Source organism: Pelecanus crispus, chromosome Z (assembly GCF_030463565.1).
Source record: "Pelecanus crispus isolate bPelCri1 chromosome Z, bPelCri1.pri, whole genome shotgun sequence".
Lineage (NCBI taxonomy): Eukaryota > Metazoa > Chordata > Aves > Pelecaniformes > Pelecanidae > Pelecanus > Pelecanus crispus.
The window spans coordinates 69733595-69760892 of NC_134676.1; the positions used below are offsets into that span (position 1 = coordinate 69733595).

Consider the following 27298-nt stretch of genomic DNA (forward strand, 5'->3'; position numbering starts at 1 on the left):
TTTTATGGAGCAATCCTATGACATCCTGACTGTATTTGTCTTGAACAGGGGTGGACGAAAACCATTGGGATTTTTATCTTTAATTTGTAAAAAAAGTAGTTCTGAATCTGCAGAAGATACCAAAGGGAACAGAGGGAAGATCCAAAAGCCTCGGATTGTGACTCCAAAGCGAAGTCTAAAAAAACCCATTCCATCCACTAAGGATGATAGGGAATCTTGTTCCGTTCTCTCTACAAGCACATCGTCATCTGTGGAGCATGAGAATGTAGCTGCTGATGCTGCAGTTACGGTATGTGTTTACTTTTGAATGCCGTTGCATTTCTGAGATATGAAGAACAGTGAATTGGTTGTTTCAGGAGTGGGCAGGTGGGTATGCAGTGTTCATGTTTTGAGAGAGATATTTACTCCAGTGAATAAATCCTGACTTGTGCATGCGTAGGAAACTTCTAAGGGAGCTAAGTTGTGTTTTCTCTGCACATGTATATTCTTGTTTCCCCTTTTCAGTAAACTCTGAATTTTTTGTCTAAACTTCTTATCTAAATTGGAAGCTCAAGTGCATATATATATATTTTTTTATATATATATACACACACACAGAGATTAAGACTGTTAAAAGCAGCCTTTTCTTTTTCTGTTAGGTTCCAAGTAATGAGCCATCTGAAAAGCCACCCCTTTGTGCTAAACATCAAGAGAAGGAAGAAGAACCAACCAGAATCTCTGAGTATTTTTTCAGTGATATCTTTATGGAAGTGGATGATTCAGAATAGCAAATTGGCTTTATAAAAACCTGGGATCTGAGGGTTTAATGCAACAGGAAAAGAGTATCTGATTTGTTGTGATGTTCATTATGCCACACTTACTGTCAGCCAAGCTGTTGTTAATAAATTCCATTGAGATGAAACGGATTCCTTCTGAAGTAACCTGGATACTTTTTAAATCTTGACATCTGAACCACTACGTCGATGTCATTGGACCAGACCAGCGGCTGCTGGCTTATAGTTTCACTTGTTTAGGCGCTGATAATGGGTGCATGACTATCTTCCAGAAAAGTGCAATGAAAAAATGCTTAATCTTGTGACAAATATCCCTTTGAATTTTAATGCTAAAGCTTGTGGTACTGGTTATACAAGTTCTCTACTTCTTTTTGTGAAGTATGTTATGTTAGTGTGTTAGAAGGAGGAATGAAAGTTTTATGTGTAATCTCTGTAGATCAGGGTGCAAATACTGGAAGTGTAGTAAATATATAGATACGTTCAGCACTGCAGGTATTTTTATTACCATCTCCAAATGATGTATTTTTGTAAGAGTTTTTAATTACATAAACTAAAAGATCCTAACCTGAAAAGCCAAATGAGTTTAGTTCCTTCAAAATGTATCAAGAACAACGGGAAAAACACAATTTACTAAAAGATGCTACACAATGTTAATCTTTGCAACTGTCCTATTGGAGTGGGAGGAAGAGGTTAATGTTTACTAGTATAAATGCTAATTTCCTTCTAAAATTGAAAACAAGGGGATAGATACCATTTCTTTTCCTTGGTGTTTGTATCTCTGCTGACTTCATTTCCCTTGCGCAAAGTAGCACAAAGACATTGGATTTAAACCATCATTATATAATGTGGTTTCTTTGAGGATTTGCTACTTTGAAGCAGCTGAATTTGAATTGTTTTCCTCATGTTGCATGTCTACGTGTACTGTAACTTGCTATAAAATGCTGGTGTAGCTTTAGATTTTAGTCTAACTTTTTACGTCCCTCATCAGAAAGGTTGTCTTGATGAGGTAACAAGGCTCACACAGTCTCAAAGTCAGGTGGTCACTCAAAGAGTCAATATTTATTCTGAAATTCCTTATTACACAAAAATGAGTGTGTAGATTTAAGTAGTCTAAATTTTTCTCCTGTAATTTAATACCAGCAGGTACTTTTGCAAAACAAATGATTTGTTATGAAAGTGAAACTGATGTTTAAATGGTATTGTTATGCTTTCAAGAAATCTGCCTTCAGCTTTGGACTGGATAATCATTTACTGGCAAATATTTTCATGTAAGCATCTAGTTAATTTTGAAATACTTGATGAAGTTTGAGAATGTTTGCCTTTTCAGGGGTTACTGGGAGGCTTCTGAAGGAGCTTTTAAAATTTTGTCAATAAGGAAAAACACAGAAAAGCTACTGTTACTGCAAATTGCTACATTATTGGGCCTCCGTCAATCAGATGTTGCTAGCAGCAGTATCTTCTTGAGGTGATGGAAAAGGGACTAACAGTCCCAATGTAAAGTAACTTACTTGAAAGCATACTGTCAACCCCTCTCTGCGCCCCTCCCAAAAAACAAAAAACCCACCACCACCACCATTTTCTGTTCAGACAGTATCTTGTGCTCTGCCTAATCCATTTAACTTGAAATATTTATCCAAATATTGTCTTACTGTAAACATTATGAAATAGATTAATCTATAGATAAAGCTCCATGTACTGTATATCTTGTAGATATTTTATGTATGCAAGTGTTTAGCTCCTGATACATGTGGCATGTTTAAATCACTTGCACTGATAGAGCCTAAAAATAAATTTGTGGGGATTGGCTATGAAATAATTGCCCTAAGTACTTTCTGAGGCGATAACCATTCTACATTTAGTTGTGTACATTTTAGCTTGCATTCATATTACAAGGAAAAAAAACCCACAACTATTTCATTACCAAGATTTAAGGTGCCTTATCTACCTTGTTAATTGGGGCAACACATTTTTTCCCCTGCAGGAAATCATATGCACTTTGTTAGAGGATTTTTTTTTTAAAGAACAAATTTAATTTGAATAGAGATAGGACAATTTTGTGTTCTGTTTTGTGTATGAAAGTTTTATAATAGTGAAGGATGTAAGAAAAGGTTGGTGTAATCTCAATGCCTATTTAGCATTTTTACAAAGATGTGACATAACACTGCTTGCGTAGAGTTGTCTGACACCCTGTATAATCGCATATAAGCTTTCTGTTTCAAAGAAAGTAGTCATATTCTGTATGTAAATTATGTGAATAAATTATTTTATATTACCTGTGTTTCCATTTCTTAGAATATGAGTTGCAGTTTTTAAATGCTCGTAGGTATAGCAAGTTAACAAAAGTGTGGGCTGAATGAATGGCTGAAGTTCTGGCTGGAATGCTGGGAAGTACAGAGGCCTGCTTGTATGGTAGGTAACAGACTTGAATACACTTGTTTGGTTTTGTTTTAGAACAGAGCTTAATTTACTTGGTGTCTGACTTCCCAATCTTCTCTCTCTGTAAATACTACAGCCTTGTTTAAAAAACAAAATAAAACTAGAATGCTGGAAAACAGCAAAGCTTTCAAATGGGGAAGCAACTCAAGCAGAGAGCTTAGAATTTAAAAAAAAAAAAAACCCACACCTGCCACTATTACTGTCACATCTCAGCAGTTCTGCAGTTGAAGGCAAAACCTTAAGAATCATAGAATCGTTTAGGTTGGAAAAGACCTTTAATATCATCCAGTCTAACCATTAACCTAACACTACCAAGTCCACCAGTAAACCAATTAAGGGTAGAGTAGCAATTCCATGTTTCCTGACTTGGTGGCTGTATTATTTATAATGAAAGTAAAAACTAGGAATCATTAAGGTTGGAAAGGACCTCTAAGATCATCAGTCCAACCATCAACCCAACACCACCATGCCCACAAAACCATGTCCCAGAGTGCCACATCTACCCATTTTTTGAACACTTCCAGGGATGGTGACTCCACCACCTCTCTGGGCAGCCTCTTCCAATGCTTGACCACCCTTTCCATGAAGAAATTTTTCCTAATATCCACACTAAACCTCCCCTGGCACAGCTTGAGCCCATTTCCTCTTGTCCTATCGCTAACTACTTGGGAGAAGAGACCAACAGCCACCTCACTACAACCTCCTTTCAGGTAGTTGTAGAGAGCTATAAGGTCTCCCCTCAGCCTCCTCTTCTACAGACTAAACAACCCAGTTCCCCCAGCCACTCCTCAGAAGGCCTGTGCTCCAGACCCTTCACCAGCTTCGTTGCCCTTCTCTGGACATGCTCCAGCACCTCAATGTCTTTCTTGTAGTGAGGGGCCCAAAACTGGACACAGTATTCCAGGTGCGGCCTCACCAGCGCCGAGTACAGGGGGACAATCACCTCCCTGCTCCTGCTGGCCACACTATTCCTCATACAAGCCAGGATGCTGTTGGCCTTCTTGGCCACCTGGGCACACTGCTGGCTCGTGTTCAGCCGGCTGTCAGCCAACACCCCCAGGTCCTTTTCGTCCAGGCAGCTTTCCAGCCACTCTTCCCCAAGCCTGTAGTGTTGCATGGGGTTGTTGTGACCCAAGTGCAGGACCCGGCACTTGGCCTTGTTGAACCTCATACAGTTGGCCTCGGCCCATTGGTCCAGCCTGTCCAGGTCCCTCTGCAGGGCCATCCTACCCTCCAGCAGATTGACACTCCCACCCAATTTGGTGTCATCTGCAAACTTACTGAGGGTGTACTCAATCCCTTCATCCAGATCGTTGATAAAGATATTAAACAAGGCTGGCCCCAAAACAGTCCTGGGGAACACTGCTCGTGACCAGCCGCCAACTGGACTTGACTCCATTCACCACTACTCTCTGGGCTCTGCCACCCATCCAGTTTTTTACCCAGCGAAGACTGTGCCCGTCCCAGCCATGAGCTGCCAGCTTCCTAAGGAGAATGCTTTGGCAGATGGTGTCAAAGGCTTTGCTGAAGTCCAGGTAGATGACATCCACAGCCTTTCCTTCATCCACCAGGCGGGTCACCAGGTCATAGAAGGTGATCAGGTTGGTCAAGCAGGACCTGCCTTTCAGGAACCCAAGGGCAAGGGCTTTTCTGGGTTGCACAAGTACGTAATCCTGTCAGAAAAGTGAAGCGTGCAAACACAATTCTTTCAAAGGGAGTTCTTTAGCGTTACCTTGCACCTAGGGCCAGGGGGTCGGAACGGAGCACGCGGTTGTGGTGTACTGACACCGTTCTGTGACGGGAACGGCGTTCGCCCTTTGTCGTTTAATTCTCAGAGCAACAGCCACCGCAGGAGCGGCAGGACGGAGCGGCCGTGGCCGGGGCTCGGCTGCGGGGCTGGCGGGGCCGTGGGCGCCGCACCTACCCCCTGACGGGCACCGCGAAGCGCCGGCAAGGACGCGGCGGCCCGGCCCGGCCCTGCCCTGCCCCGCCGCCCGGGGCCGCCCCGGGGCCCCGCTCTGCCCATTGGCTACGGCGGGGGGAGTGGCGGCGGCGGCGGCGGGCCCGGGACGGCGGCTCGGCGGGGCTCGGCTCGGCCGCCATGCTGCTGGGCCCGCCGCGGCTGCTGGGCCGCTGGCGCCTGCTGCGCCGCACGGCCGCCGCCCCGCCCGCCCGCGCCTACCGCGGCGAGGCGGTGGCGGCGGTGGGCTCCCGCCCCGACGCGGGCTCCGCGCTCTACCAGGTAGGCCGGGCCGGGCGGGCCCGGCTCCCTCCGCCCGGTGGGCCGCGGAGGGAAGGCTCCGGCGGGCGGGGGCCGCCGCCTCCCCGTGCGGCGCGGGCTGGGGGCGGGCAGCGGTGCCGAGCCCCCGCGGGAGTCAGGGGCTGGTTCGGCACCAGGCCGCGGCGGGGCCCTCCCTGCGCCTGCCCGCTGGCGGCCGGGCTGGGAGCGGGCCGGGGCGCGGCCGGTGCCGACCCTCCCGGCCTGCCCCCGCCCGCGGCTCGGCCGCCCGCTGCTCCCACGCCTCGGCCGTGACAAACCTGCCCGTGAGGCGCGGCCTGCGAGCGCCGCCCGGGGCCGCGGGCGCCTGGGGTCGCCGTGGGCCGGGGCCGTGGGCCGTGGGCCGGGCCTGCTCCGCCCGGGGCCGCCCGCGGGAGAACAGAACCAAGGCGGGGGGACGCGGGCTGTGGGTGAAAGCACAGCGGTGGCCCCTGAGCGGTGGCCGCTTACGGCGGCCGGCCCGCACACCGGGAGGCGGTAAAGGCGCTCCGCTGAATCGCCCCGAGGTCACCCTGCGCGCAGGCCGGCCTCCACAGGGCCGCTCCCCCTTGCATATCTCTTAAATGCCAGGCGCTCTTTATTTCCTTCAAGCTGTGTGTGAAGGTACCGTGTAAAAACAACGTGGGTTTGTACCGCCGCCTGCCTCGTGATGGGTTTTTTGACGCTTTTTAATCAGTGCCAGCATTTTCGGTGTTGAAGAGCTGGTCGATACCGTACTAATGAAGTGGAGGCAGAGAGTTTGTAGGCGGTTGAAAGCGGTGTCTGATGATTTCAAAGTCGGAAATTTTCTTGTGTTTGCAAATTGCTTCCTGAGTTGACGGGTGGAATAGTTTCACACAGGCCTAGGCGTGTCTCCAGAAAACAGGATACCAGCAAAAAGAACCCCCTTTTGAGGAGGAGGGATAGGTGGAATTCCAGTTGTCTTTATAAAGAGAACAGTACTTGCATCTGGTGTAAACAGTTTTATTTTTAATGGGGCATTATTAACGTCATCATAACTCAAGATCGTGTTTACATTTAGGCTGAGAAAAACATAGTTTTGGGTGTGGATCAAAACTGCTAGGAGGGCATGCGTTTGTTTTCAGATTTGTCTCAAGTAAAATATCAAACAGCAGGTGAAGCACCAACATGTATTCTTTTTGAAATATTTCCGTCGGTTCTGTGTTCCGTTTTGCAGAAACTAAATTTTGGATAGAAGTTAGGTGACTGAAATTTCTGTGGAATTTCAGTATGTGTATATATATACACACATACAAAGCTTGTGAATATGAAGTGTGTATATATTTATATGTGTGTACATTCATAGTTTGTATACCAAAAAGTAATATTTTAATAAATGTGCTTAGTTAGCTAAGCTGTCACTGGATTTGCATTTGTGTGTGTGTACGTTTTGATCTTGAAAAGCAAGGCTTAGTAACTTTTACAGAACTCATTTTTTACTTTTTTTTTTTAATGTTCATGTATTTTTGGCAGCAGTTCCCAATGGGATGTCACGACAGGAAAAGTGCCTAGCTGTGCTAGACAAACCCATGTGGATCCATGTGGTATGCCATTCAAGCAATAAATAGCTAATAGTGTTAGTATTTGGTAGAAATAATTTATAGAGCACTGTAAATGCATGTAGTGCTTTACAGACACGAAGTGCTGAGGTCCCTGCTGTGAGGCACTTAACCGCCTGAAATAAAAGTAATACAGGGAATAACAGTGCAAACACAAGAAGGCATAACAATATGTAATGAAGGTCTTGCCTTCTTTAGCTAATGTTTGCCTTTCTGGCTGTGAATTCAGCTAGACAGGCTGGCCTTCATAATGTAAACTGTCTTTCAAACCAGACAGGTAAGAATGTAATTTAAAAATGAGTAAGTCTAAATTCTGGAAAATAAAGGAAAATCTATGTAAAGATTCCAAGGATTAGCTCTTGCAGCCGCTTTGCTTGTGCAGCAGTAATTCAGTTAGCTCGTGCAATAACTGTAGGATTAGTCTGTAGGGTTTGCGTCTTGATTTTGCTTTAAAGTTTGTAGAAGCCCTCATATTAACAGCAGGGTTTTATAGAACTTGCTGGTGCAAGGGCCAGTTTCCAGAAAGAACTTGCGTCACTTCACTGGCCTTTTTGTCATCAATTAATGAAGAGCCGACAAATATGGGGCAGAACTAGCCCATTTGGTTCTGAGAGGAGCCTTTTCTGTGTGTATTCAAAACCTACAGTAAGATTTCAAGGCATCTTTACTTTCCCTTTGTCAGGTATAATGATGATGTGTTCTGGTTGAAGGCATGAAAGATAAGGATAGGAGCTAAGTGAATTTAAGCAAATCAAATATTTGAGTACCATAGTTTTTATAGGTGATCTAAAAAGTCCTTTACGCAATTTTTCTTGTAGAATAGCTAGAGTAGCTAGAGTGAGTTGTTCATTCAGAATCTAATAAACAAGCCTATGATCGTGATTGCTGTGCCTCTTTTAATTTCCTCTGCCATTTGTAGCTGCTTTTTTCCCCGATGTTAAAGGTGAGTTTTTAAGCTCAGTACTGTGTGCAAAAGGTGAGTGTATTTAGAGAAAACAGGAGAAATGGGGAAAATACTTTACATGTAATGCTGCGAAATGAGCCAGATGGACAAGGTGAATACTCATGCATACGGGAAAGTTGGGTATTGTGACAACTGCAGATTTTTCAAAGTATGGAATTAAAATGGCTATTTTACAGAGTTTTCACAGGGGAAAAAAGTTAACTTGTAAACAGAGTCTTTTGGAAAGGATTGAAAGCAGGTTTTGTTTTCTTCAGTGCTGCATGTGGTTGTGTGGCTGCAGTTACTGTCTATATTCTCTCCTGGGAGCGGTAGACTCAAATTAACAAGACGTGGCTTGTTTTGTTCTTGGGGCTTGGGGTGCTGTGGCAGTGCTAAAACTGCCAGTAGGTCACTGCAGAGCAATTTCACAGGTTAGGGGGAAGAGAAACAGTTGTAGAGGTAGATGTTGGAGCTGTGCTGTGGGTGGGGCAGGGCGAGGGAGAATTAAAGTATCAAAAGGAATAGACTGAAAGGGGAATAATGTGGTGGACACGCTGATACAGCCTTACAAAGGAGGGAGGAGATGCCAAAGTCTGATGACCTCCCGTGTCCTCAGTAGTCAGGGGGCTGCAGGGTGGTACCACACATCAGAGAGATTTCGTTAACCTGAGGTTGGTATCTTGAGATGCGTTAGGTGTTGGCTAGCAATTGGGTGGTACAGAATTCGTGCAAGTGCAGGCTGTGGGCTGTATTGTAGATGGCACTTCATTTGAATGTGGGGAATCCTTCCCAAATGCCAACAGAGGCACAGGAGATGGACTTAATGTTTCAGTTTGTCCCCGTGATCTTGCTGGACGACTTCTAAATGCTGACCTTAACTGTGTATATGAGCTGATAAAATTGCTAAGACCTGTTGTCACCTGATATGTTTTTACCTTTCAATAAAGAGTATTTTTAATCTAATTGTAGCAATTACAAAGGGGGAGAAACGTGTTCTTCTGAAAGTCTTACTATGCAGCTAAAACAGTTTGGATGTGAGGTGCCTGTATATGTGTTTTTATTTTCTTCCTGCTTTGCATCTTGGTGCCCTTTCAGTGACTAAGACAGAGCTGAACAAACTTAACTGCAACACTTGTTGCTTCTAGGGGAAACCTTAATTCTGAGTGTTCAAGTCCGAATACAGAGTCACCAGATTGTTTTTTTTCTGTCAAAGTAGACTCTAGTATCTTCTAAATGAGAATTAGACAAGACAGTATGATTTGGGTTTTTTGATGCAGCAGTTGTTATGTTCCTTTATTGCAGTTACACTTTTCAGAGAGGTAACATAGCTCTGAATATGTCTGGAAAAAAACAAATTAGAGCTTGACCAATACCTTTTAATTCCTAAGAAATGGTAAAAAACTGCTGTAATGAGCACACTGAGTTTTGGATAATTCTGATAGAAGTGGTAAGCTCAGTACTGGATCACTCATATTCAAAATTAAGAGTCCTTGTTTTTTTAAGAGGGATATTGGCAAGAAGACCAGACTTCTTGGTTTTTTAAAGCTTTGTTTTATCTTTACATTCTACCTAAACAACAGGAATGTAAAAAGTATTTACTAAATTCTCCTTGGTCTAGATCATTCATCTTTTGATACAAGAGACATAGCAGCACTTAATTTGAATCCTCCTGATGTTTTTTACAAAGTTAGATTAAAAAAGCAAACAAACCTGTAACAAAAAATTAACAAAACCTGAAAAATAGTACTTCAGCTCTGTAGTGACTAATTCTATTTTTGTTTATTAAATTTGGAACTAGTCTTTTACTATCCTAATGCACTTGAGGGTTTTTGTGAAGCATGTTTATTAAATGGTTTGGGATGCTTGAGGAAAGCCAATAAAAGGTAGAAATGTTACTACTTTAAAGACAGTACATAGCCAGTATTTAATAAGGTTAAATGAAGTTTGGAAGAGAAATCTTGTGCTTTCTGTGTTTGTTTATTAAAAATAATACTGTCACTCTTTGTTAAAATGCTGTTTTGTTCCCCACTTAGGAAAACTATGAACGAATGAAAGCCCTGGTAACTGAACTCCAAGAGCAAGCAGAAAAAATCAGACTAGGTAAGAATGATAGTCTAGATTTTAGAACAGTTGTTTAATTTGGTCCAAAACCCAGTTTTCTTCTTTGGATTTTTTTCCCCTATGGCTGTACATTCATTAATCAGTTCATTCAGATACAACATATTTGCTGGATTTTAGTAGTCATGCTGAAATTTTAGCTCATCTGTTTAAATCTAGATTTACCGTCTTCCGTCAGTTTAAAATTTTAAAAGGTTTACATCCAAGCTAACTACTTAGTTCAAAATTCAGGGTTTTTTTTGAGTAACTCAAGCTAGCTAAGAAAAATGTCCATACCATTAGCACTTCTTTGTTTAGCACAGTATATAGTGTGTTAACACATTTTTTTGTTTGCCAGTTAAATATCAGAGTAATATGCTAATGCAAGGAAATCCATAAATGACTGGAAGCAGACATAAACGAAAGCAAGGCTGATTTAGTCAAACAATATAAATTTCATTGACAGAGGGGCAAAAAGTAAGCAAGTAGATAGTGAAAACTAGATAGTCAGAGTCGGTTAATTTTTAATCTGTTAAGATCTTAGTAGTCAATGGAATGTATGTTTCTAATGGCAGTATTTTTTAAAATAGATAGGATTATTAATAAGAGGCTTTTACTGATACACTTTCCACTTCACCTGCTTCTTCGCTGTATCCACTACTGCCTGCTTTTATAACAAATTGGTTTGGCAAATGTGCCTCTGGGTTGCATGTTAACCTCTTCACGTGCAAAGAGGATTTTCAAAGATGCTAGCTGTAGTTGTGCTGGCAAACAAAAGCAAGTCTGTAATAGTTTCAGTCAAAAGGATTGAAATCTGTGTTTCATCTTCCTGACTTCTAAGACTACCTGAATTAATTGCAGTTGACTATAATTAACGGGGACAATAAAATGAAAATGGTTTATAAATGCTTAACTGTGATGCCAGAGGTTAAGCATGCAGCTTTAATTGTCCCCTTCTTGTGTCTGTCACGATACTGTTTGTCTCTTCATATACTGTTTCTTATGTTAGTCAATTTCTTTTACAGCTTTGGAAAGAGCACAGTTAAGATTTTGTGCTTAGTGTTTTTTCTTGCTTGCTGTGAAACAAAGCTCCAGGATTTCTTGAGGAGGTGCTGAAACCCATGGACTACCCCTGTCTTTTATGGGTGTAGAGACTGTTCAGCAATTCCCTATGTGGCTCATGAGCTAATGATCATAGCCTTCTTCACTGCTGCACATTTTCCTGTTCCTGCCTGTTACATGGTAACAGGACACGAACATGGCCCTCATCTTTTCTCCATCTCAGGGAGCTCTACCAGGATGTTAACACACCATTTTGAGAGACATCGATTGAGATTGCTTTGTCTGTCATTTAGGTGTCTGAGAAGAATTCGATATTTACGTTGAATACGCTTGAAGGATAAGTGCAATGTCTTTTTCTTTGTAAGAGCTGTCTTTCAGAGGATGAACTCTTGCTTGATGTCTTTGTAATGAATGCTTCATTCTTTATCTGTTACTTAAGTGGGTAGGGCTTTTGTGAATCCATATCCCATTCTGCTGAGTAATCCCCAGCTGTGCAACAGGAAGATGGTCCCTGCCCCAAAGAATTTACAGGCTATGATAAGTTACCACAGGTACATTTCTGATGACAAGAACAAGAAGCAACTGAGATACTTCTAGTGTCCATGACTGGCAGCAGTCAGAGCACATCAGCAGTCACAGTGACGTCTTTATAGATATTACTGTAAAGGAGAAATTAAAGAAGGGATTTAAAATTAAATGCCTCCAAGTTTGTTTCATTGTCAGGGATGCTGCTTCTTGCGGTCTACAGAATGGAGGCTAGCATAGGGTAGAGCGAATGTCTTGGTCTTGGAAGAGAAAAGCTCAATAGAATGGCCACAGGGCCTGGAGAAGAAGCATTTACGATTAGCATGTGAAGAGGGGAGCGCACAGAGATGACAAAAATCACAGGATGGAAAATTACTTTTGCAGCATCACTCTGGGTGTAAATGAGAAAGGCAAGATGGAGGTCAGAGAAAATGTTGTAGTTATCACGGTGTGGGATGTTGAGATCTTCAATGAGAGTTTTAGCTCTGTGGGTGGATAAGAGAGCTTGTATCTTAAGAAACTTGTACAGAAAGAGTTTACAAGATTTAGGGTGGATATACAGACCTCACAGACCTGAACAGGCTGACTCAGAAATAAATTGTGGGCTTTCTGGCATGCCTACCAGGTAGGAAATGGTGTGCATAGTGATCAAAGAAGGAGGTAAGAGAAAGGGCTTGAAAGATAGGCTTAAAAGATCTGTTTCAGTGATGCTTAGCTGACAAAGAAATCTTGAAGTCTCAGGAGAAATGTTAGCAAAATAGCACCTTCTTTATTTTGGGTGGGGGAGACAATTTTAGAGTGATGAGGTGGATCAGTGGTCCGTCCACATAGACAATGTTTCTATAAGCTGTTATTATAAAGAGGCTGAGGTGTGTCAGCATGTCTTAAGTGTTGAATGACATAAAGCTCTAGAGAGCAAAAGTTATGATTTAGGATGAGCTTGAGTAAAGGGTCGAAATGAAACAAAGGTAAACTTGATATTAAACGCTGTGTGTCTGAACTCTGCTTACGGTTTTGGAGTGATCTAAGGAAATGAATCCAGATTGTTGTTGGGTCTTTCAAGATTGGATTCAGTATAACTATTTTGAACCAATTTTGGGGAATAGTATTTTTTGTAGTTCTTAGTGCTGTGCTTTTGTCTGTGTGTTTGTGTTTTCAACCCTTCTGTTCATTCCCAGGCAGTGGGAAAAAGTTTCAGACTGTGTTTATTAAAGTCTTTACCTCAAGACTAACTATAAAAAATGAGAGGGAAAATAGAGTAGATTCTGAAAAGCAAGCATTTTTATCAATACCTTAAATCTGTTTGAAGTGAAAACCGTTATTTATTAAATTCATTATTAAGGTCCGTACTTCAAAAACTGGGAACTCATTAGTGCTTCCATTCTGAGTTTTAATATAAGTGGTGATTTATCTATCTCTGTCCATAGTAAATCTAACAATTTATTATTGTATCACAGGAGGTGGAGAAAAAGCTCGTAAGCTTCACACATCAAGAGGAAAGCTGTTACCCAGAGAGAGAATTGACAGGCTTATTGATCCTGGGTAGGTACTTTTTTTAAAAACACTTCAGGTTCTCTTTTGCAGGTAAGTACTGCAACAGGCTTGTTTTCTCTTTAGTTTCCATAAACACTGGCAAGTAACAGTTGAAATCTTACAGAAGCGTTCTTTGAAATACTCATCTCTTTTTTTTAGGAAAAATTTTCTCATTTTTAAAAATTTAACCTTTTAAGTGAGATTCAATGGCAAATATGGCCAATTCCTTTTAAAAATAGTGTTTTATTTGTCATTATTCAGGTCTCCTTTCTTGGAGTTCTCCCAGTTTGCCGGTTATCAGTTGTATGGTAATGAAGAGGTACCAGCAGGAGGCATTATCACAGGCATTGGACGAGTATCTGGGTGAGAGATACCAGTGATCTACATTATTGATGATATGAAAAGGAAGAAGGTATAATTTTGTTTAGTTTCCAGTACTAAGCTAGTAGTATTTTTAGTGTTTTGTTTCTGACACCCAAAAAATCAACAAAGTTGGTATCTTAATTTATTCAGTCTTAGCTAAAAGGGAATAGTTTTTGGTCAGCTGGGGTTTGTTTTTTTTTTTGGTTAGCGTATCCCATATTAAAGTAGAACACACACAGAGTTTCTGGTGTCTGATGAAGGAAAGAGGTTAGTGCATCAGTAAGGCAATTCTCAAAAAATAGGGCAGTATTCTAGGCTACGAATTCCTTTTCCTCACTAAAAGTACTTCCAAGACTATTGTTGAAAATAAATATGATGCTGTACAGCATTATTTTAGGGAGTTAAGGGACTGTGAAACAGGACATTGTAGTGCTGAGACTGCTGTTACAGTGTGCCTTTGAGGGAATGCAGGTGAGGAGGGCTCTTTTTGAGCATCGGGCTTTCAGGGGTCCTTGGCATGTTGCAGTTCTTAACCAACAAACATACTTACTCATTAGAAATATTTTTCTCTCTCATAAACTTCTTTTATTTTTAGGGTGGAATGCTTGATTGTTGCTAATGATGCAACTGTCAAAGGTGGTACCTATTATCCCATCACTGTTAAGAAACATTTACGTGCTCAAGAAATTGCAATGCAAAATCATCTCCCTTGCCTATATTTGGGTAAGTCACATTGCAGAAATAGCAAATGACTTTTCTTAAGGCAGCTCAGGATCTCTAGATAAGACACTACGTCTTTAAATAAATGTTGTTGAGGCTGATGTGTCCCCAGATTTGACTAAACAAGTTATGTATTTTAGACGTGCATATTCAAATACGTTTTCATCCGTACTGTTACCTCTACAGATGCTTGAGCAATCCATCCTTGTTGCGCACGGGGGGTTTGGAAGGTACCCAATTTATCGTTACAAGTCCGGTCACATTCGGTGTACTGAACTATCACAATTACAGATGCACAAATAACGTAGGCACCTTTCATCTAGTTGCGTTGCATGAACTGCCACAGCTAGTCTGGTCGCGTTCAGTGAGAACTATCATGGCTAGACCAATGAATCAAAGCAGTTTATTAAAGCAACAGACAAACAGGTTCTTTGGATTACTGGTGATAAATTCACTGACTGCAAGGCACATGCAAATACAAAAAGCATGAATAACACAGATGCATCAAAAGATATAAAGTGACTGTAGAGGTTTCTGAGTTTCCTGGGGAGGCACTTGGTATAACCAAGTGTTCGAATCTTACCCAAAGGCGTCCCGATGGGGGGGAAGAGAGGCTCATCCTGTCGACTGATCCCAGAAGTCAGAGTGGTACACGATGGTATCTTCCCTAACATCCCCTCTCTCTTAGGCTAATTTATACTATTTCTACCTGTCAGGTGGAGCTTGAGTGACTCTAGTCATACATACTTTTGTTATGATTGGTATAAAACTTTCTCACTTCGCTTTAGAGGTATAGACTAGGAAAAATTCAAAGCGCAAGCTCAGTGAGGAGCGGTCGCATCTTAGAGGCAGGTAGGTTTTAGGGTGGAGGTGTGTTTTGGTATTATAATGATATTATAATGAGAAGGTTTACCAAAGGACAGCATTTTGTCAAAAACATGACAGCTTGTTGGCCCAGGGTCTCATATTATACCTTTCCTATTGTCCTTCTTCATTCATCCATCGTTTGCCCAAGTTCTCACAGCATTCCATTGTACTGCGCTCTGTTCCTTTGGTAAGTACATCTACAATAGATCATTTGCCATGTTCTGGGACGGTCAGGGCTATACAGGGACCAAAAGCAGCAGCAATAAGGCAATGAATGCTTTGTCTTTCCATGTCTGTAGATAGACCGAGTCTCCAGGCTTGAAGGAGTTGGAGTGTACTGGGGAAACCAAGGGCACAGGAGCTGCCCCGGCTGGGCAGAATGCTTCACAGCAGTCCCATCTGGGGTGCCACACAGAGCCTGGCCGCGGTGTCTCCACACTGCTCCACCCTCCGGGCAGTTCCTCTTAGAGCCAACACACCAAGTTCCCCTGGTGTTGCCAACATCTAAGATTGCAGGCCTAGGGAACTTCCGTGAAACGGATTCCTTGCATGCCAGCCGCACTCCACGTTGGAAGCTTCTTCAATGCTGTGCCTTTCCTAAAATTGTGAATCTAAGTTTAATCTCTAAATCACTTCCAGCAATTACTCCACAATCCTGTAGTCTCATCCAGCCTGAATTCAAATTACAGTTTTAAAAAAGATACCTTGCTTTTTGATGGAGCATGTAGCTGTGTGAGAGAACATACCAAAGAAATAAAAAAAGTCTTAGTGCCAAAAGTGTCAATAATAGTTTGGATCAGCAGATTTTTACCATTTGGGATGAATTTTACTGAAGCAGAAATTTCATTGTATATTATTTTGCATTTTGAGTTTAGTCTGTTAAATCAGTATTTAGCCAAACCTTATGTAAGTTTTAATTATGTGTACCTTTATTAAAGATTAAGATCAGAGTGCCAAATGTCTTCAGTATATTACAGGCAGTATTTTCTTAGCCTGATTTCGTACAAGAGCTTTCTGCCATTGTCTGTCTTTGAGTCTCAATTCCCAATGTTAGAACTTTAGAACCCATTAGCCAATTTCAGCAAAATTTGACAGATTTAAGAGAGTGTGTATTCCTGTGGATTTTGTGTAAGTCAGCATCAAAGGAGAAAGACCCTTCTACTGTCTCTATTTAAAAAATAGGGTGGGTTAGTCCTTGTCTGTTCTGCCTGGCTTAGCAGCTTACATAGCAGCTGAGAGGCGTTAATTGATTTGCCAGTCAGGATGCTTGTACTAGTTAAATAGTGAAGATAAATGTAGGTCCTGGCCAGCATAAGTGTTTGTAATTTCTCACCCTGCTGGTAGGCCAAACATGCAAAGAATACTGAGGGGAGGATTAGGAGAAATGTGAACTTGAAAGTATTGGTGGGGTGGATACAGGGACAGTGTGGGTAGGGACTTTGTGGGATTGTCATACTGCAAGGGAAAGTGTCTTGGAGGCAAGGGGAGGGCTACATTTTCTCTTAGTCGTAAAAACCAGAAGAAACCTACCTTTGCTGTTTGCAAAACAACTGTATGAATTTTTAGTCTGGAATATCAGCAAATTCTATCTGTTCAGACAACTCTTACTTTTTTAGTGAGTCATCCGTGAGGAATTAGGTGTGATTCTACTGTTTTAAGATCTTATGGAATGAGCAACTGTGGGACATAGATATGCCTTTGAAACAGAAGTTTAATTCTTTTATTCCATCTTTGAGATATATAGCCCCTGTATATATGCTGCTTGTAACTCAAACCTGGTGAATTATTTTACCTTTGCAGTTTCTGTACTTGGGCTTGTTTCAGTCCATTTCAATTGTGTGATCAAGAGAGAGTGCTTTGTAGTCAGTCAGCACTTTGCTGACCATGTCGCGTTCATGCCATTTGAATCATAGAATCATAGAATCATTTAGGTTGGAAAAGACATTTAAGATCATCCAGTCCAACCATTAACCTAACCTAACATTGAAATGCCATTTCCCTCAGTGGTAGCTGCTTAGGTGTTAATTCTCTGATGCGGACACCTGATACAATTTGTCACTGAGTCAGTCACTGGTGTGGGCATTTTCTCTTGTGTTCAGGGATGGCCTATTTCACTACACTGGTTTGTTGACCAGGTTGGCGTTTGTCTAGTTGCCAGAGTTGATGCTGGTTTGGAAGAGTGGTTCTGCAAGGGCGGGGGAAAGAATCAAAACTGTTGCACAGTAAAGCTGAATGTAGGGCATTACTGGCTGCAGTCATGCAGCATGAGAGTGTGCATGTGGACTGTTGCTCATAGGTAAAAATTAATTACCAGGAGCCAGAGTTCTCAAAGATGCTTGGCCTCCCTGTGCATTTCCTTCTAGTCTTCTATCCTTCTTCGGAGTCTTACAACATGATGTATTTTCATTATTTGGGAATGGAGAGGTGGCTGTGGTTGGAGACCTGTAAGCTGGAGGGCACATCATGAGGCAAGGACATATAATAATTGAAGGTTCCTAAAGAGTATGAGGTCTTTGGTATATCTGTATAATCACAGGGTATGAAAGTACACATGCTGTACCTCTTGAACTCAGTGGTGGTTAGTCTCGCCCTTTTCTAGAACCTGTGACAGAATTGCAATAGAATAATTGAGTTAAAATTGTACACTGAAAGTGTTCGTCATTTAAATGTTTTGCAGTAAGATGAGTTTAGAAGTTTGTATAGGGAGGTACGATTGCATCTCTAAGCACATCTGAATTTATCTTCCATTAGAATAATTGGGATGGATGTTATTTGGGGGGGGGGGGGTGGTGTTCCTCTTTTTTTTCAAGAAGAGTATCCTAATATACCTAGATTCATGGAAATACATACAGTGTTAGTGATAGTAATTGCTATTTTATATTTTGTATATTGGATATAAATTGTATAGTTTTAAGTAATGTCCAGATAATTTACGAACAATTTAAGTATGTAACTGTTCAAAGACATGTTAATATATTTTTATTCGTCCTAGTTGATTCAGGAGGAGCAAATCTACCTCGGCAAGCAGAAGTATTTCCAGATCGAGATCATTTCGGCCGTATTTTCTATAATCAAGCAGTCATGTCCTCACAAGGAATTCCACAGGTAATTTTCTTTACTTAAGAATGAAGTGTAGTAATTAGTTTTTATGCTTGCTGCCTTTATCTGTTTTCAATGCTTGTACCCACGCTTTGGTTTTGACGGCACTGTGTTGTGCTGACCTGATGGCCCAGTCTGGGGATTAGAGGCACTGTAAACACAGTAACTGTCCACAAAAAGTCATTATAGTTTTGAAGAGACTGTATTCTTTCTTGGCCTTAGTGTTAATGACATGACCTACCTGCTCCTGGCTTGGAGTGGGAGAAAGAGGGACTTGACAACATGGTATGTAGGGCCATGTGAGGAAGCACTAGGAAATCTCGTGGAACAGTTGATTATTCTCCATCAGTGCTATAAAGGTGAGGACCCCTTTGATGATGGCTAGTAAATGAGACATACTTTCTACTGACAAGGGTATGCGTATATTTATATATCCATTGTATACACTGATGTGCTGTATGATAAAACTGCCCTAAACAATGAGGTTATTTTCTAATATATTAATAATGCATAGAATTACTGTTAGTCACAGTTCCTGGATTTAGAAGTGGTTTTGTGTCATGGGTATGTCAGGAGTACCTTGGGGTCAGTTTTTTGACACAGGTGGCCTGCTAGGGAAAGTGTTCTTCTGGACCTATTACTCATGAAGAATGTAGAACTGTTTCAGGATGTGATTGCTGATGGCAGCCTTGGCTGCAGTGAAAGCGGAGGGCAGAGTGTAAGGTCCCAATGGAGGTGAGGAAGGCAGGTAGCAGGATAAAGACCTTGGACTTCAGGAGAGTAGTCTCAGGCTTGTTAAGGAATTGTCAGCAGGGACCTGTGAGAGACTGCCAGGGAGGGTGGAGGAGCCTGTGGTCTTTGAAGATAACCTCCTTCAAATACAGGAACGCTCCAGGAAAGCAGACAACCAGATCATTCCTACAGAGTTGCTGTCTAGTCAGTCAGCTCCCAGGCTCTTCATATGGTTGGGTAGCCCTCTCATATACCAGCCTCTTACTCCCCTTTGCAGGCCAAAGAATTCAAGCTTACTTAGCTGTTCTTTCCACAGAAAGTGTTCCAGACCTTTGATGGTCCTAGTTTATCTTCTGTAAACCTTTTCCCAGGTCTCATTATATCTTCTTAGAGATGAAGAAGCCAGACTGCACTACTCAATATGTCAAGTAATGATGGAGATATAAATATATATATAAAATAGCATAATGATATACACTGTTCTCTTTTCTATTCCTTTGCCAGTAGTTTCTAAGATCTTTGATTTTTTTGACTGCTGAGCAGTGAGCTGGTGTTTTCGCTGAATTATCTTAATTTCAAGAGCCTGCTCCTAGGTGTAGTTGTCAATTCAATGCCTATCACTTTATATTGTCTGGATGAAAGAAGGTGAAGGAATTTTCAGGATATTCCACCTGAGAAGAAAAATTGGTTTAGAACATTAGGCTTACAAATAGGTGTTGGATCCTCAAGCAGAGTAAGTGTTTAGCTAACTTGCTGTTTCATCTGAGTACTGTCATGGAAGTATTTCACCACCATATTGTTTTGACATGCTTGACTATTGAACTTGTCATTAATGTGAAGTGGAAATAGGACTTGATTTTCCTCGTTCTTACCAACATCTGTCATTGAGAGACATGGTTGGGCTGGAGCAATTTTTATTTATTCTCTGTGAGAAGCTGTGCTTGTTTGACTCTCCTAGTGTGAAAGGAGGAAGTAGAAGCTAATACTTCTTTCAGTGTGAAGCAGATGCACTGGTCAAGGATACAGTATTCCATATGACTTCTCCTTACATGGCAGACATTGGCTTTACATGATTTCTGAGGAAACTGCATTTGTTACCTGGATACCTTTTTGGCACACTTTGGAAGCAAGTCAGGCTTCAAATCTTCAACCATCTTTTCCTCTACCAAAGAATCCTGAAATCCATTGTCTCCAGAGAAATCCAAGGCTGAAGATGCCAACAATACACTAAATCTTTTTAGAAAGTCTGACATAATTTAACTTCTGCAGTTCTATCCAACAATAAAAGTGGAGCAATTGTAGTGATTAGCTAGGTTTCCAGAAGAAAAGCGCTATTTAGTTAGAACAAAGATATTTAAGAAAAAAGACAGTTTACAAGCTGGCCATCCTGCAGAGTCACTGATAAGTCTAGGTTGTACTTAAGATTTATACATGTGAATAAAATTGGTCCCAGCATTTTTGTGGAACAGCGGGTGTCAAAGGAGATGGTCACAGAGGTGTTTTGCTGAATTATCTTTCTAGGAGAAGTTCTGGTAAACCTTATTTTTGCTAGGGACTCCAATCGTCTGGTATGGGAATAATGGTTTTTAGATGTTATGTCAAAGATGAATATGTAAACCCATTTTGCAAGGCTGAAATTACTGACGTTAGGCAGGACCTTTCTGGAAATGCCTGGCCCTAAAGTCGTGCTGGCCTGTTCCTGAATGTCTTGGAACAACTTTAAGGTATTTGTAAAGTTCCTTATAAAGTTGAATTTGTTTTTATTTTGATTAGCATATAGTATTGCATCAAGAGTAGCATTGTACTCCTATACAATAAACACTAAGTGTAGGAAAGATTTGCCTTTTAATAAATCACATTTCTGGTTGGTATGACAGTGATGAAAGTTAAGTTGGTATGACAGTGATGAAAGTTAAGAAAATTTCTTAAAATTTTTATAGAAGACTGGGAAAAATGTTTTACTGAAGTGCTTCCTTCATTTAAAGCATGTAATACAGGTGTATTTTGACTGTGAGATGTTTCTATGCTTTGTTTCATTTCAGAAAGGCACTATTAACATTTGTAAATCTGCTATTGATTCTGTGCTAACAAACTGTGGTAGCTAGAATCATCTTCCCTGTCTGAGAGATGTTTCATTAGGAAATGGTGTTAGGAAATTATCCTCTATCTGATTTCCATGCTGGTTAATTCTTGGGACATGGGAGTCTGGATGTTGTTAGTTTTCTACCTGGTGTTCTTTGTTGTGGCCTGCCTGAAGGTCTGTTTCATCAGTTGATCAGCCCTGCTTAATTTTGCCCTTAAAGTGCTTGCTTTTTTTCTTTTTTTTTTTTTTTTCCCAGTTGCCTATGGTGTTTTTAATTTCCCCCTCTACTTTTACCTGTGACTAATTTATTATACTCCTACTGCAGCTGTAAATTGCGTTGATGTCTGTATGGCTGTGAATCAGAAAGCTGTGATTAGCTTCTCATTAGCCGCTTCCTAAGCTCTCTCACACTCATGCTGCATGGATGCAGTGCGGAGCTGATCAGTGGGTATGAAATACTGTATGTGCATTCAGAACTGTTGATTTTTATTGTGCCAAGTAATTTCCTATGCACTAATTCAACGAATGAAGTCAGGAACTAGCACATTAGTTGGGAATTTGAGGTTGTGCTATTTGACAAGTAAATTTTGGTTTTTCCAATATGTACATATTCCAATTTGTGTATTGGAAAGAGTAACACCTGAGTTAAAGTTTAAATGCAGGCATGTTTTTCAGCATGAGCATGCTAAAATTGAAAGTAGGAAAAAACCACAAATCCTGGAAAAAAAAAATCAAATTAATTTTTCCCCCAAGTTTCTCCCATTTCTAGAGGCTTATGTTATCTTTGTATTTACCTGGAGGTGTTTATTAAATGCACAACAGAAATACTGCAGATTAATCATGTGACTCTGAATATAGTTTAAGATACTGACAACCATTTTCTGAAAAGGTTGACATAGTTCATCTACTCTTGCTTTAGATAGAGGTAATGAGATTTGGAAGTTTTATTTCTGTGTGTTGTTTTCTTTTAAGAGCAAATATTAAATTATCGTTTAACACAGAATGCTACTTGATGTTGCTTTAGAGATATTTCCAAAGTTAACACAAAATAACATTATTTTGTGTTCTATTTTTATTTTGTGGTTGTGAAAGAAAGCATTAGATTAGACAATTACTTTCTTATTGTCTGCCTTTTCTATATGAGTATTCCATTTCTTCTGCTTTACAAGCTGTTTTGAAAGGGTCTTTGGAGGAGCTCCCATGAAGGAGAAGTTAACTAAGAAACTTCACTTTCATGATCATGTACTGCTACAGTACTCATCACGTCTGGGGTCAAGTCAGTTTTGCAAAAGTATCACCAAAATATTACTGGTAGAAGACGTTCACTGGGTAGATGTTAATCTCAAAATTAGGCTTAAGGATGAAGCAGAGATTATTCGTGCTAAAGCCTATAATGAGATACTCAACACGCCTCGAAGGGGCAGAGTTAATAAGTTGATCCGTTCAAGAACTGAAGTTATACACTGGTAGATGTGAGGAATTTTCTTCAAAGGATGTTAACATGAGTGAAATTGTGCCAATAAGCAACAACTGAAGCTCTGACTTAAGGGGAAATACCAGGAGCAACCTCTAGGTTTCAACCTTTTACCATTCATTGGTAAAAACAAATTTCACGGTAAAACATGCGCCTCTTCAAACATTTCACATCCATAGCTCATGGTACTTCATATATGAATTTTCCTGCAGGGTGGCCTGAAGATCATAGTTTGAGAGACTGTTGAAAACTAGAGTGAATCCCTATTTTTTTTGAAGAAAAGCTAAAACATAAATGAAAAGTTTGCTCTGTCAGGCAAAAATAATCATGCAGTGCTGTCCCAGAACCTATATCAAAATCAGTACAATATATAATAGTAGCATGTGCATTTGCTGTTTTTAAGGGTTGGACAATTCATTAACTTGTGTTTTTTCTTTTCCCAATAGATAGCAGTAGTAATGGGATCCTGTACAGCAGGAGGGGCATACGTACCTGCGATGGCTGATGAAAGTATTATTGTTGGCAAACAGGGAACAATATTCTTGGGAGGGCCACCACTGGTAAGAATTTTCTAGTAACATAGTCCCCAAAAAATCTGGTCTGCTGACAATTGTACAGCTTAAAATATTGAGACCTTTCTTGGCAAGATATTTCCAGGTATTCTGTAGATTAGTTTGCATTTTTTAAGTATATCTGAGGATTTATATCCTAAATTGAATCTTTCCTATCCATTAGAGGTGTATATATAAATCAGACTTTGTTAAGGTTGTTTTTATAGTACTGCTTTTAGATTGCTGTGCACATTTTAAATGATAAAAATGTTTTCTATATTCAATTATGCAGTCTCTAGGTTTGACTTGAAATAAAAAAAATTACAGGCATGTATGTTATATCTCAGAGTCAAGATCAGAGAACTTCAGAAGTAGGACTGATCTGCTATATTTTATGTCAGTTTACAAAGGAGATGCACTTACGATGGAGTTTGTCATCATTTCCTTACCTTCTTAGTAAGGAGATTGTTTCTAAGGCAAGTGACCTGAAGAACTCCTGTGAATTAAAACTTGCTTTATTGTGGAACTCACAGTGGAATTTGTGACTGTGCAAAATATTGCAGCATAAGACAGCTTTAAATTTATAGTAGCTTGGCTCCAACAGGAAAAGGAGTGCTTCAGTGGGATTTATTTTTTTAAAAACAGCTGTACCAGTGTATGTTCTAGTGTAGGTTCAGTTTTATACCAATACCAATAATCTTTGCTAATAAAGATTATTTTACTTAGCTCAAGCTTTATGAGAAGAAAGGAATTTCCAGTAGCAAATGTTATGTTAGTACTAGAGCTAACAGGTAGGGCAGCACCCAGTACAACTATTCTATTCTCAATGAAGTCTGACTGGATAGAATCATAGAATGATAGAATGCTTTGGGTTGGAAGGGACCTTTAGGGGTCATCCAGCCCAACCCCCTGCAGTGAGCAGGGACAGCTTTAACCAGATCAGGTTGCTCAGAGCCCCGTCCAACCTGACCTTGAATGTTGCTAGGGATGGGGCTTCTACCAGCTCTCTGGGCAACCTGTTCCAGTGCTTCACCACCCTCATTGTAAAAAAATTTCTTTCTTATGTCTAGTCTAAATCTATTCTTCTTTAGTTTAAATCCATTATTCCTTGTCCTGTCACAACAGGCCTTGCAAAAAGGTTCTCCCCATCTTTCCCGTAGGCCCCCTTTAAGTACTGGAAGGTCGCAAGAAGGTCTCCTTGCAGCCTTCTCTTCTCCAGGCTGAAAACCCCAACTCCCTCAGCCTGTCCTCGTAGGAGAGGTGCTCCAGCCCTTGGATCATTTTGGTGGCCCTCTTCTGGACCCGCTCCAACAGGTCCATGTCCTTCTTGTGCTGAGGGCCCCAGAGCTGGATGCAGTGCTCCAGGTGAGGTCTGACCAGAGCAGAGCAGAGAGGCAGAATCACCTCCCTCGACCTGCTGGCCACGCTTCTTTTGATGCAGCCCAGGGAATGGCTGGCTTTCTGGGCTGCAAGTGGACATTGTTGGCTCATGTCCAGCTTTTCATCTACCAGTACCCCCAAGTCCTTCTCTGCAGGGCTGCTCTCAATCTCTTCATCCCCCAACCTGTACTGATATCGGGGGTTGCCCCGTCCCAGGTGCAGGACCTTGCATTTGGCCTTTTTGACCCTCATGAGGTTCGCACAGGCCCACCTCTCCAGCTTGTCCAGGTCCCTCTGGATAACATCTCATCCTCCTGGTGTGTCAACCGCACCACTCAGCTTGGTGTCATCTGCAAACTTGCTGAGGGTGCACTCGATCCCACTGTCTATGTCATTGATGAAGATGTTAAATAGCACTGCTCCCAGTACGGACCCCTGAGGGACTCCACTTGTCACCGGTCTCCATGTGGACATTGAGCCATTGACCACTACCCTCTGGATGCGACCATCCAACCAATTCCTTATCCACTGAACAGTTCACCCATCAAACCCATATCTCTCCAATTTAGAGAGAAGGATGTTGTGGGGGACTGTGTCAAACGCTTTACAGAAGTCTAGATAGGTGACATCCATTGTTTTTCCCTTGTCCACTGATGCAGTTACTCCTTCATAGAAAGCCACTAGGTTGGTCAGGCAGGACTTGCCCTTGGTGAATCCGTGCTGGCTGTCTCGAATCACCTCCCTGTCCTCCATGTGCTTGAGCATATCTTCTAGGAGGATCTGTTCCATGATCTTCCCAGGCACAGAGGTGAGGCTGACAGGTCGATAGTTCCTACGGTCCTCTTTTCTTCCCTTTTTAAAAATGGGCACAACATTCCCCTTTTTCCAGTCAGCAGGGACTTCACCTGACTGCCATGACTTTTCAAATATCATGGAGAGTGGCTTGGCAACTACATCAGCCAATTTCCTCAAGACTCTGGGATGCATCTCATCAGGTCCCATAGACTTGTGTACATTGAGGTTCTTCAGGTGGTCTCGAACCTGATCTTCCCTTACAGTGGGAGGGGCTTTACCCCCCTGCTCCCCATCTTTTGGTCCATCGATTTGGGAGGGATGAGGAGAGAGGTTGCCAGTGAAGACCGAGGCAAAGAAGTTGTTGAGTACCTCAGCCTTCTCCCCATCCATTGATACAAGTTCGCCTTTCTTGTTCATCGGGGGGGTACACTTTCTTTAACCTTCCTTTTCTGGTTGATATACCTGTAGAAGCCCTTCTTGTTATTCTTTACAACCCTTGCCAAATTCAGCTCCATCCTCGCCTTGGCCTTCCTGACCTCCTCCCTACAAAACCAGGCCGTTTCCCTGTATTCCCCCCAGGCCACCTGTCCCTGCTTCCACTGCCTGTGCAGTTCCCTCTTACTCTTTAGTTTGACCAGGAGGTCTCGACTCAGCCATGCTGGTCTCTTCCCTTCCTTGCCTGATTTTTTACACTTGGGGACTGAGAGCTCTTGTGCTCTATGGAAGGTGTCCTTAAAGATCTGCCAACTCTGTTCCGTTCCCCTGTCCCTGAGGACTGTCTCCCAGGGGGTCCTTCTGACTAACTCCTTGAAGAGCTGGAAGTTTGCTTTCCTAAAATTTAGGGTCCTGACTGTACTCCTCGCTTTTCCCATGTCCCTCAGGAGCGGGAACTCCACCAACACGTGATCACTGGCAGCCCAAGCTGCCTCCAGTCTTGACATCACCGATGAGCTCAGTTGCATTGGTGACCATCGGATCCAGTATTGCATCCCCTCAGGTAGGGGTATCTCTTACCTGGCTTAGGAAGTTGTTGTCTATGCATTCCAGGAATCTCCTGGATTGCCTACAGCTCGCTGTGTTGCTTTTCCAGCAAATGTCGGGGTGGTTGAAGTCCCCCAGCAGGACAAGAGTCTGCAAGCGTGAAGCCTCCTGGAGCTGGAGGAAGAAGGCTTCGTCAGCAGGCTCTCCTTGATCAGGCGGCCTGTAGTAGACACCAACCACAAGGTTCCCTTTGTTGCCTCTGTCTCTGACTCTTACCCATAAGCTTTCGACCTGCTCGTGGCTATTCTTCAGGATAAACTTGCTTTTTTGAACTAGTCAAATATTTGTCTCATTAAACAAACTGGTCTGAGGCAGCACATTGGCTCTGTTTTGGTTATAGTCTTTTGGGAACTTCTAGGTGTGCTTCCTGTGACAGTCAAGTGCAAATCAAATGTCTCTCAAAAGTCCTTCCAACCTGAACGGGCCTAAATGGAGAAGTCATTTTGTAACAGCATTGTTAATGAAGATACTGCTCCACTCAATTCCTGTAGTAATGGAGGAGGGGGAGCCTGCTGGAAGTCACTTCTTTCCACCACTTAAAATACTGGGAAAATGTAGCAGGTCCCATAAACTATGGGAAGACAACCACTGACAGAATTTTTTTTTTTTTGGTTGACTAGTTCCTAAGGCATGGTTGTGTTAATTTCCTTAAAAGCATGAAGAACTTACCTTTGATGTCATTTAGTGTTTATTTGTATAGCACTGCTCTCATTTCCACAGTATGTTTTTGCATTTCTTTTCCTTTACTTCAGGGTGTTTTTTCCCTACTGTGTCATCTTGATGCTAAAAGTGGATTTAGCATTTTATACCCTTTTTTCTTCCAAAGTTCAATGTATAGATGGATTTTAAATTCTTCTGTAGCTCAAAAAAAAAAAAAGTCTTATAATCTATGCAGACATACTTTTCTATGGCTGGTAAATGCTAATTACTGTTCCAGAACATCTTAAATAAATTCAGAATGTAACAGGCATATCAAAAGCAGTGGGG

General features: G+C 41.6%; 2 protein-coding genes across 5 annotated transcripts in view; both read left to right on the plus strand.

Annotated features, from left to right (window-relative positions):
• The window catches only part of BDP1 (BDP1 general transcription factor IIIB subunit), a 53381-nt gene extending 50366 nt beyond the window's left edge, over positions 1–3015 (plus strand). For all 4 annotated transcript variants that reach the window (XM_075725957.1, XM_075725959.1, XM_075725960.1 and 1 more), the window contains 2 exons: positions 49–289; positions 639–3015. In XM_075725957.1, the coding sequence (XP_075582072.1) occupies positions 49–289; positions 639–767 (370 nt within the window). In that variant the 3' untranslated portion in view covers positions 768–3015. The remainder of the gene's footprint in view (positions 1–48; positions 290–638) is intronic.
• Positions 3016–5310: 2295 nt separating this feature from the next.
• MCCC2 (methylcrotonyl-CoA carboxylase subunit 2) overlaps positions 5311–27298 on the plus strand; it is a 44215-nt gene continuing 22227 nt past the window's right edge. Inside the window, exons 1-7 of the mRNA XM_075725973.1 lie at positions 5311–5451; positions 10023–10089; positions 13131–13215; positions 13468–13569; positions 14165–14292; positions 18149–18261; positions 22991–23104. Coding sequence (XP_075582088.1) covers positions 5311–5451; positions 10023–10089; positions 13131–13215; positions 13468–13569; positions 14165–14292; positions 18149–18261; positions 22991–23104 — 750 coding nt within the window. The remainder of the gene's footprint in view (positions 5452–10022; positions 10090–13130; positions 13216–13467; positions 13570–14164; positions 14293–18148; positions 18262–22990; positions 23105–27298) is intronic.